Source organism: Portunus trituberculatus, unplaced genomic scaffold, assembly GCF_017591435.1.
Source record: "Portunus trituberculatus isolate SZX2019 unplaced genomic scaffold, ASM1759143v1 PGA_scaffold_522__18_contigs__length_968829, whole genome shotgun sequence".
In the NCBI taxonomy this organism is placed as follows: domain Eukaryota; kingdom Metazoa; phylum Arthropoda; class Malacostraca; order Decapoda; family Portunidae; genus Portunus; species Portunus trituberculatus.
Window position 1 is genome coordinate 724,711 of NW_025541691.1, and position 12,167 is coordinate 736,877.

The window sequence follows — 12,167 nt, forward strand, 5'->3', positions numbered from 1 at the left end:
TGGTAAACTCTAGAGTTCACTGTCCATTTCTGTGTTTCCATCTCCCTATGACGTGTTTCCATCTCCCTATGACTTGAACATTTTCTAGAGGGGATGGGGTTTCAAAACACTTATTCTTTGTTTTGGATTACACATTTCGATCTTCTGACGGGGTCTTCAGTGGACCTTTTTCAGATCTATTTTTGTTCCCCTTGGCTAGTGCTCTTCCTATATTTTAAAAAAATATGTAAGGAAAATAGTACAGCACTTATACAACAACTGGGAAAACTTTCAGTTATATTAGTTAGTTGCAAGATAAGGAAATAATGACAAAACTGTTTATAATATGATTTGACGGAATATGGGTACAATATTTGCTATTTTTTATGATGAAATCAAATGAAAACACAAGCCAACACAGACTCAAACTTTCATTTTAGTGTGGTTATGTGGGCCTATATACTCAAACATTGATTTTAGAATAGTTATAGTATACTTACAAGCTTACTTACTTATACCATCACCAACACCAGCTCACCTCTTCAGCATTGACCTCCAAATCTGACAGGGCTGCCTTGAAGAACTCCTTAGCTGGCTTGCCAATAACCTCTGCCTGCACCCCTGTGGCATACTCCAGGGCACTCATGAAGGGCCCCACATCCAGGTGTAGCTCTCCCTTATGTCGGTAGTACTTTCTGGGAGAGGTGGAACGGGTGAGTGATCTGAGACACCTACATCATAAACTATATTTCCTCACCTCAAACACAGTACACCACTCCTCTTTTCACTCTCCCTAGCATTCCCAGGGGCTCTCCCACACAGGAAACTCTGACACTTACCCACATCCCAAGGCAAAAAGTCTAGGACTTGGCATTGTCTTGATGGCCCTAAAAGCTTTGTTAAGGGCTTCAAAACTGAAGGCATTACCAGCATCACCAAGCACAACACAATTTGGCAATGTTTGATTGGAGAACAAATGAGCAAACTCTCCCTCTACCTGAGAAAGAGAAAGAGAGAGAAAAAAAAGTTGAACTAAGCAAAGTTACACCACCAGTTTTTCTTAACTTTTGGTGCAATTTTGAACAGGAACAAAGATGACTATCTTTAAAGATATAGCTGTGGCTGGAGAAGATGAGGTAGGAGGACATGGAGTAGGAGGAGGATCACCCATAGATATTACTGTAGGCCATGTTTTTATCATGGTAAAGAGGAGGTTATTGTGCTATTTTTCACTCACTTTTTACACTCAAATTTAAATCTAGATCTGCCACACCAACTGATCTTCCATTAAGATTTAAAGAGTTTTCTCTTGAGATAGCAACACTCCTATGCTCAATCATAAATACCTCCCTCTCAGCACTTCTGCCCTGTGGACTGGAAAACATCATTTGTCACACCTAAAACACTCAGTCCACAGTCAGACCACTCACTGTCACCCATCAAACCCCTCCCATCCCTCCCTTGCCTCATTGGTGAGGACTTTGTGTTACTGGACTTACTCCAAAAAGGAGGATAAGAAGAAGGTAATGATGAAGATAAAAAATGAATAAAAAGGAATAGAGAAAAGAGGAATAAAAGAAAAGAAGAAAAATGATAACAATAATATTAACAACAAACAAACAAAAGCACATCTGCACTCATCAGGTTGCTCCATCACCCCCACACCACAAGTACACACCTGTGGGCTGACAAGCAGATGTGGAGTGAGGCTCTCTTTCTGTAGCACCTTCAGAACAGCAGGTATGGGGCTAATGATCTCTTTCTCTCTCACCTCAAACCCCATTCCCTCTAACTTTGTGGACAGATGTGCTAAGGGTATGGATGACTCGTTGGTTACAAGGCGCACACCCACACCCGCCTCCTTCAACCTGCAGACATTGCTAGGCTGTAAATCTATGCGTTAGCTTATGTTACACACACACACACACACACACACACACACACACACACACACACACACACACTGAATATCCAAACAATAATCATGATAATGGTCCCCCCACACTCTCTCTCTCTCTCTCTCTCTCTCTCTCTCTCTCTCTCTCTCTCTCTCTCTCTCTCTCTCTCTCTCTCTCTCACACACACACACACACACACACACACACACACACACACACACACACACACACACACAGCATGAGCATAGTTCTTTTTCTGTAAAACACAACTAGGTAAATACACACACACAGGCACATGCGTGCATGCAAGCAAATACACACACACACACACACACACACACACACACACACACACACACACACACACACACACACACAGCGTGGTGTAGTGGTTAGCATGCTCGACTCACAATCGAGGCCGGGTTCGAGTCAGCGGCGAGGCAAATGGGCAAGCCTCTTAATGTGTGGCCCCTGTTCACCTAGCAGTAAATAGGTACGGGATGTAACTGGAGGGGTTGTGGCCTCGCTTTCCTGGTGTGTGAAGTGTGTTGTGGTCTCAGTCCTACCCGAAGATCAGTCTATGAGCTCTGAGCTCGCTCCGTAATGGGGAAGACTGGCTGGGTGACCAGCAGACGACCGAGGTGAATTACACACACACACACAAAAACACACACACACACACACACACACACACACGTGGAACAGTTTGAGTGAGGAAGTGGTGTCGGCAATGAGTGTGCATAGTTTTACAGAAAACTTGGATAAGTGTAGATATGGAGACAGGGCCACACGAGCGTAAAGCCCAGGCCCTGTAAAACTACAACTAGGTAAATACAACTAGGTAAATACAACTAGGTAAATACACACACACTCACACACACAGTGAGGATCCCAGGGAAATGGCAGAGGCTATGAATGGATGCTTTCGGAAGGTATTCACAAAGGAGACTGCTTTTGACAAGCCACTGGTAATGGAACAGAAAGGGATTATGAAGGAGTTTCAAGTAACTGTGGAGGAGATCAAGAATATGATGGGGAGTTTAGAAGTGAGAAAAGCTGTGGGACCTGATGGGGTATCAGGATGGATTTTAAGAGAATGCAGGGAGCAACTGGCAGAAAAAGTTTGTGAAGTAATTGATGCCTCATTAAGGGAAGGTGTAGTGCCCCAAGACTGGAAAAGAGCTAACATTGTCCCAATTTATAAATCAGGTAACAAGAGAGACCCATTGAACTATAGACCAGTGTCACTTACAAGTGTGGTAGCTAAGATGTGTGAGAGGGTGGTGAAGAATAGATGGACAGACTTCTTGGAGAAAAATGACATACTTTGTGAGTGTCAATTTGGTTTTAGAAAAGGGCGTTCATGCACGACAAACCTGATATGTTACTATTCGAGGGTGATAGATGTAATACAGGAAAGAGATGGTTGGGCTGATGGAATACATCTGGATTTAAAAAAGGCCTTTGATAAGGTACCACACCAGAGACTGATCTGGAAACTTGAAATGGTAGGAGGAATGCATGGCAGTTTACTAAAATGGATGGAAGACTTTTTCGTTGGAAGAGAAATGAGAACAATAATTAAGGACAGACCATCAGAATGGGGCTTGGTGGAGAGTGGAGTCCCACAGGGATCAGTGTTGGCACCAGTAATGTTTGCGGTCTACATAAATGACATGGTGGATGGGGTGTCCAGTTATGTGAGCCTATTTGCAGACGATGCAAAATTGTTAAGAAAAGTGAGATGTGACAAAGATTGCGAACTACTCCAGGAAGACTTGGACAGAATATGGAAATGGAGCTGTACATGGCAAATGGAGTTCAACACGACAAAATGCAAGAAATTAGAGTTTGGCAAGAGTGAAAGAAGAATCAGGAGTATGTACAAGATAGGAAATGAAGACATAAAACCAGTCATGAAGAAAAAGACCTTGGGGTGACAATTACCAATGACCTATCGCCAGAGAGACATATAAACAAAATAATTGGAGAAGTATTGAACTTATTGAGGAACATAAGAGTGGCGTTAGTATATTTAGATGAAGAAATGATGAAGAAAATAATTACTGCAATGATAAGACCAAGGCTTGAATATGCAACAATACAGTGGGCTCGAACTTAAAGAAACACATAAGGAAACTAGAGAAAGTACAGAGGGCTGCAACAAAATGGTGCCTGACTTAAGAGATTTGACTTATGAAGACAGACTGAACAGAATGCAACTTCCGACCCTGGAAAACAGAAGAAAGGGGAGACCTGATAGCAATATACAGAGTGATGATTGGCATGGAAAAAATGGATAGGGAAGATCTGTGTATGTGGAATGAAAGAATGTCGAGAGGGCATGGGAAAAACTAAAATGGCCACTTATAGGAGAGATGTGAAAAAATATAGCTTCCCTCATAGAAGGGTGGAAGCATGGAATAGTTTAGACGTGGAAGTGGTCAACGCAAGGAATATTCATGATTTTAAGAAAAAGCTGGACATTAGTAGATATGGAGACGGGACAGTATGAGCATAGCTCCTTTCCCGTATGTTACAATTAGGTAAATACAATTAGGTAAATACACACACACACACACACACACACACACACACACACACACACACACACACACACACACACACACACACACACAAACACACACACACACTCCATGGTGCAGTGGTTAGCACGCTCGGTTCACAGCCGAGATATCCCAGGTTCGATCCCCCGGGCAGAGCAGATAAAGACGGGCGTTCTCCTCATACCCGCGCCCCTGTCCACCCAGCAGTGATTGGGTACCGGGTGTTAGTCAGGGGTTGTGTCCCGCCTCTCTGGGTGGTGTCTGACACCTACCGCTACGGGGAGCAAAAAGGGCTATGCAGCAGCAAAGGACCCACGATTCCCACAGTATGATGATACAGCAGTCTTGTGTGTGATGTGTGTGGTATGTGGACACACACACACACACACACACACACACACACACACACACACACACACACACACACACACACACACACACACCGTGTAGTATAGTGATTAGCATGCTCGACTCACAATCGAGAGGCCCAGGTTCGAGTCCCGGAAAGTGGTGAGGCAAATGGGCAAGCCTCTTAATGTGTGGCCCCTGTTCACCTAGCAGTAAATAGGTACGGGATATAACTCAAGGGGTTGTGGCCTTTCTTTCCCGGTGTGTGTTTTGTGTGATGTGGTCTCAGTCCTACCCGAAGATCGGTCTATGAGCTCGGAGCTCGCTCCGTAATGGGGAAGACTGGCTAGGTGACCAGCAGGCGACTGAGGTGAATTACACACACATGCACGCAAGCTCTCACACACACACACACACACACACACACACACACACACACACACACACACACACACACACACACACACACACACATTCTTTCCTATCCCGACCCGTCCCTGCCAGCACTACAGCCCTACACACTTACACACCTGCGCACAGCCTCCACACTGCCAGGTATGGCCACACGCGTTCCAGACTCATAAAGGACACCTGTGATGTCTAATAAGGCCCCTCGGATTGGCTTGTTCTGCAGCATGGTGACACACGCATGCACTCACATATGATTCTTGATTACCTGTAAATTTAGGAGTGGTTAGAATGGATGGATGGATGGATGGATAAGATGGATGGATAGATAAATACATAGATATTTTTTTCTTACTAAGGAGGGGCACAAGTTAAGGTTAACAAAAGTATATGGAGAAAAAGGAAGACCTGTTGAGGTGCTAATCCCCAAAAAAATCAAAAGCAGCCATCACAATTTAAAGGATGAGTGTCTTGAAACCTCCCTCCTCAAAAAATTCAAGTCACAGATGGGAGGAAATATTAAGAACTAGGCATGGAGTTCTAGAGTTTATCAGAGAAGGGGATGAAAGATAGAAAATAGTGGTTAACTCTTACAATAGAGAGGTGGACAGAATGAGTAAAAGAAAGAAGAGAGGTTTGTGCAGGAGGCTGCTGGAGTACGGGAGGCATGCAGTTAGCAAGATCAAAATTGCAGTTTGCATTAAAAAATAGCAATAGAAGATATTATGAGACATAACACTGTGTGAGAGAGAGAGAGAGAGAGAGAGAGAGAGAGAGAGAGAGAGAGAGAGAGAGAGAGAGAGAGAGAGAGAGAGAGAGAGAGAGAGAGAGAGACTAAAAACAATAAAGCACCAATGACACTCATAATGGCAGAAATTGTCAAGAGGTGTACTAGTGATAAGTGAGTTAGCCTTCCCTAAGCATTAGCTACCCATTGGTGAGTCACAGGCGTGTTTCTTACCTATGTTTAATTGATATGAAATCATGTTCTATGTATGCCGTTTTCTCTTTCTTGTTACTCTATCAACATTTCTGTAACACACATAGCCAATTTGTTGCACTTGTTACCATAAGCTTGGAGACCTAACCTAACTTAACCCCCTATTTCTCATTACTTATAGATTTTCTTATAAGAGAATTTGCTTTAAAATGTAAACTAGTTGTGCATATAAAGCTAATTTCGATATTTTTTTCATTTTTGTTTGTCAATATATATATATATATATATATATATATATATATATATATATATATATATATATATATATATATATATATATATATATATATATATATATATATATATATATATATATATATATATATATATATATATATATATATATATATATATATATATATATATATATATATATATATATATATATATATATATATATATATATATATATATATATATATAAGTGGAAAATTTCCCAGAAACAATATTTTTTCAGAGGAAACCCCAAATTGTTTATATTTAATAGTACAATGTCAAGGTAGTGTAGCTTATGGTACAGTTAGACAGATCCTTGCTGCACATATTAGCACTATACGTTAGAGTTAATGGTACAGAGATAGCAAGAAATAAGGAAAAGCCACAGATTATATATACTATAACACAGCAATACATTTATCAAATTTTCTCATTTCATAAAACAACTACAGCTACTGGATCACAAGATATACATGTACTTCGTATGTTTCCATGTAACATGAGCATATTCCCTCTATGTATGGAGAAAATTATGCAAGACAATTTGCAAGGGAGAAATTAGCATGAATAACTTACCTTTTTTTAGACTAGAAGATTTCTAAAGGTACAAGGGCAGGGGGTGTATGCATGAGTACTTAATCTATATATTAACTCACTATGGAATTACAGATAAGTGCAGATGAGCAGATTAAGAGAAATTAACAAAAAACAAATAATGTGAGGGCCGACTGAGGGGAGAGCCGAATGGCTACTCATCACCTGGTTAATCACCTGGTTAGCTACCCTTAGCTCCCAGACCAGAAAAATAAAACGAAGAGTAGGAAAAAGGTAGCTAGGAAAATGGGTACGCCAGTCAACTTTAGATGTAGATTACTGGATGATTGTAACAAACTGTGAGTGAACTGGAATGTGTACCCATTGAAACTGTTCAGAAATGCAGGATATATTATTGTGCAGCAAACAGCAGCACATGTGTGTATGCATATTACTCTACAAAGTCGTACAGAATGTCGCCTAAATGACTGTGAAGGGCTGATTTGAAGGATGGCAGCGAGTTCAGAGCAACAACATGGTCAGGCAAAGAATTCCATAAGCGGACACACGGAATGAGAAAAATCGAGATCTAAGATCCACTGAACTGTACTGGTGAGCTAATTTAAAACAGTGTCCACGAGTATGTGCATGTGGTGTTGTGATGAATAAATCTTCAGGAGAGATAGAACACTCAGAGTGGAAGATCTTCCAATACTTTATTATGGCAGCACGAGTAAAGGCGTCCACGTACAGAGTAGAGGTCAAGAGCTAACAAACGCTCTTTGTAGGACAGTCCAGTCATTCCGTCTATGTGTCGAGTCCACGACCTCTGAACACTTTCTAGCATCTTTAGGTCTCCAAGATAACATGTGTTCCATAGGCATGAACAGTATTCTAGTAGTGGTCTTACATGTGTAATAAACAGATTTAGCATAAAATTCTGTGATCTACAAATAGTTGCTTTTAATAAATTTGCTGCCAGACCTGCAGCCTTGTTAACTGTAGTTTTTATGTGCATGTGGAAGCATAAAGTAGTGTCAACCAGTACACCAAGATCCTTGTGGGCATTAACCTTTTGTATATCTGTACTATTGAGTGAGTAGGTGTTATATGGGCCTATGTCTTGCTCAGGAAAAGTGCCTCTGTTGAATCTCAGTGTGACACATTTATCTATATTTAAAGAAAGCCCCCAGGAGTTTGATATTCTATATATAGAGTTGATATCACATTGGCAGTTAGATATGTCAACAACTGTGTGGGTGTGCGGTAAGTTACGAATGGGCAGATAAATCTTTAGATCGTCAGCAAATATTTTGCAATCACTCTTTATATAAGACAGTAAGTGGTTTACATAGATAATAGAAAGTAAAGGACTGAGAACTGAACCCTGGGGTACTCCACTGGGGATTAACCTGTGACTGCTTGGGACGCCTGTAACTGAAACAGACATTGTTCGCTGAGTGAGTAAGTCTTTGATCCACTGTAGGAGAACACCAGAGATGCCAAGACAGGAAAGTTTTTGTAGGAGAATAGTGTGGTTGACAACATCAAATGCTTTAGAAAAATCAAACAGAATTAAGTCTACTGTATATCCACTGTCTAGTCATGATGTGATAGAGTTGTAAGTAAGCAGTAGTTGGTCCTCAGTTGATTTCCCACTCCTGAAGCCAAACTGGTTTGTAGATAAAATGCCATTACTACTGAGATATTCTGTAAGACCGTCAACCACTATGAGTTCAAGAGTATTGCAACACACTGATGTTAGGCTCATTGGTCTATAGTTTAACGGCTGATGGCGGGAGCCTTTTTTGAAAATAGGGGTAATTTGAGATACTTTCCACTTCCTAGGAAGTATGCCTGTTGACATTGACTTCTTTAAAATAAGAGAGTGGAAAAGTTAGATTTGGGCAAGACTTTAACAGTTGAGGGTGAATACCATCCGGGCCCATACTGGAGTTAGGGTCTAGTAGAGAGAGTTTCTGACGAATGTCTTCCTGTTGTATGTCAATATGTGCTATTTGGGAGTCGCTATGTTGGTGAGGAGCAGGATACAAGTTTTTGTTCTCAAAAACAGAGGCAAAACTGTCAGCAAATAACTCAGCCATCTGATAACAGTCAGTAGTTAATGATCCATCTGTTAACTTTAAAGGACCTACTGTCGGGACACAAACTTTTTTCTTGCGCACATACTGGTGCAGAGCTTTAAGGTTACAAGTTTTTTTACAAGAGCCTCTTCATGTTCTTTTTGGGAAATAATGTGGAAGTTTCTGAATTGAGAATTAACATGATTGAAATTATTTAAAGCAATTTGAGCTTGAGGGGAGCGACGTCCATGTGTAGCCCTTTGTAATTTGTATGATCACCATAATCTGTTTCGCTCTCTTTTTAACTGGTGGGGAGGTTTGAAGGTTTTAAAAGTGGGTTTGGAAGGCTTTAGTGGTGACATGACCAAGCATGATTATAACTATCTTATCTCACTAAAACCTTCTTAGACTATTACACCGAGACGTAGGCAAGACATGTATGCGTGTATGGACTATGTAAGGATGTATAAATAAGTGAAGGAGACGATATATTAGCAAAAGTGTTTGTAGAGACATCTGGGGTCCGACAGAGAGGGAGAACAATGAGATGTGAGTAACAGGAAATACTATTCACATCTATCATATCTCACAATAGGTTTGCACTTTCGGGCTGAGATGTGAATAGTAGATGCATAACTTAGTCACTTACCCTTGGGCGTTGAATGGGCGTGAGTGAGGAGAACCAAGGAAAAGGGTAAGACCAAGATATATTAGACAAAGTCTAATACATCTTGATCTTGATTTTGATTCTACAGGTGTCCCAGGATTTCTCCTGGGGCAGCTCCTGTAGGGGATAAAAAAAAAAAAAAAAAAGCGGCAAAAACCTAAACCAGACACCATCCTTAATACTACTAATCCCTGCATCTGGCACTCCACATTCTCTCCAGGAACTCCTTGACAGCTTCTATGATCCTTGGGTAAGACTGTTTACCTGTTTGGTGCGAGAGGTGCCTATGGGAAATAAAGTATTGCTTTTTACCCATTATATGCATATTTCTACATGCACAAGGACTCGGCGTAGATGTATTGGTTTATTATATATTTATGTGTGCAGTGTAGATGTATACATAAGCGTTGGAGTTAAGAAATCAGAAAAAAAAACAACGCTGATAGACGGACAAGAAGGACGAGTTTTCTAGTTATATAGTTGAGGAGGACTTAGATGTTGTATGTGTCACAGAGGCATGGGTAAATGAGGAAAAGTTTAGGGAAAATAGAAAACAATATGAAGTAGATGGATACATTATGTATTTACACCAGAGAATTGGTAGGATAGGTGGAGGAGTAGTTATTTATGTAAAAAAATCCTTCATTTCCAGTCAGGTTAATGGTATTAAGGTAGATAACAGAGTAGAGTCCTTATGGCTGGATGTTAGAGTAAACAAAAGTAAGGTTATTAGAGTAGGAGCTATTTATAGACCACCTAACCAGTCAGCAGAAGTAGACAACCTTATGGTAGATGAGATAAATAGGGGATGTACTAGTCAGACAATTATCTTAGGGGATTTTAGTATTAAGTCAGTAAACTGGGAGAGGATGGTAGGAGATGCTAGTGAAAATAGGTTTATAGAAAGTTTTCAGCATAACTATTTAGTGCAGATGGTAGATAAACCAACTAGGGGGAAGAAGGTTTTAGACATAGTACTAACAAATATTGAGCATTGTTTAAAGGAAGTTGAGGTAGGAGAGACTTTAGCAAACAGTGACCATCATATAATTAGATTTATCATTAATTCCAGTAGGGATAATATAGTGAATAAGACTAGAGTCTCAAACTATCAGAAAGGCAATTATGGTAGGTTACGTCAGTTATTAGGAGAGGTAAACCGGGAAGATAGTTTTGGAAATAAAACTGCACAGGAGATGTGGGATATCTTTAAGGTTGTAGTAAAGGGTATAGTGATGCAATGTATCCCTTACAAAGATATAAGTCAGAGAAACAGGAAGCCATTATGGTGGACTCATGAGATAGGTAGCCAGATCAGAGAGAAGAAGAGGGCATATAGAGAATTGCAGAAAAGTGGGGAAGATGTAGATTTGATTAGGTACAGACAGGTCAGGGATGATTTGAGTAAGATTATAAAAAAAAGTAAAAGGCAAGCAGAGATAAAACTAGCTAGAGCTGGGAGTAAAGATCCCAAAAAATTATATAGTTATTACAAGGTCAGTGATAAAAGAAATAAGGATAGGATTGGACCACTCAGAAAAGATGGTGTAGTAGTGGATCAAAATAAAGACATAGTAGAATTATTGAATGAACAATTTTCTTCAGTATTTACTAGGGAAAGAATAGGAAATCCTGTTACAAACAGTCTGACGAGTAGTTTAAGAGCTTTAGAAAATATTGATATAAAACCGGGAATTATTAGGAAATTTATTCTTGAACTAGACGATAGGAAAGCTAGTGGTCCTGATGAGCTACATGCCAGAGTACTTAGGGAGGGTGTAGACAGTATTTCTGAAGCACTTATGTTAATCTTTGAAAGATCACTTAGGTTTGCTGAGATACCTCAGGACTGGAAGTTAGCTAATGTTACTCCAATATTTAAAAAAGGTAGGAAGGATGATGCGAATAATTATAGACCAATCAGTTTAACTAGTATAGTATGTAAGATACTAGAGAAAATCATTAAGGGTAGTATTTGGGAGCATTTAAATGAGAATAGATTAATTAGAGATACCCAACATGGCTTTAGATCAGGGAGGTCCTGTCTTACAAATTTGCTCGATATCTTAGAATATATTACCAAGGAGTTAGATGATGGAAATAGCATAGATGTTATATATCTAGATTTTAGCAAGGCGTTTGATAAGGTACCGCATAGGAGGCTAGTGTACAAATTGAGACTACATGGGATAGGGGGTAGGTTAGTTGATTGGATTAGTGAATGGCTTTCTGATAGGAAACAGAGAGTAGTATTAAGTGGGGCAATCTCTGAGTGGAAGGAAGTGGTTAGTGGGGTACCCCAAGGATCAGTGCTAGGACCTCTTCTTTTCTTGGTGTACATTAACGATTTAGATATATGAATTAGTAGCAAAGTATCAAAGTTTGCAGATGATACTAAGATAGCATGTGCAGTACAGGGTGAAAAGGACAATTACAGAATACAACGAGACCTGGACAGGCTGATAG

The 12,167-nt window shown here is 40.1% G+C and overlaps 1 protein-coding gene across 2 annotated transcripts; it reads right to left on the reverse strand.

Annotated features, from left to right (window-relative positions):
• Nucleotides 1-517: 517 nt before the first annotated feature.
• Nucleotides 518-9,830, reverse strand: LOC123500959 (phospholysine phosphohistidine inorganic pyrophosphate phosphatase-like; the record flags this gene model as incomplete). 2 transcript variants are annotated; one of them, XM_045249507.1, is given in 6 exon segments in its annotated part: nt 518-674; nt 819-976; nt 1,658-1,847; nt 5,323-5,468; nt 6,162-6,232; nt 9,684-9,796. In XM_045249507.1, coding segments are annotated over 4 exon segments (612 nt in total), but the record flags the coding sequence as incomplete, so codon positions are not given.
• Nucleotides 9,831-12,167: the final 2,337 nt, after the last annotated feature.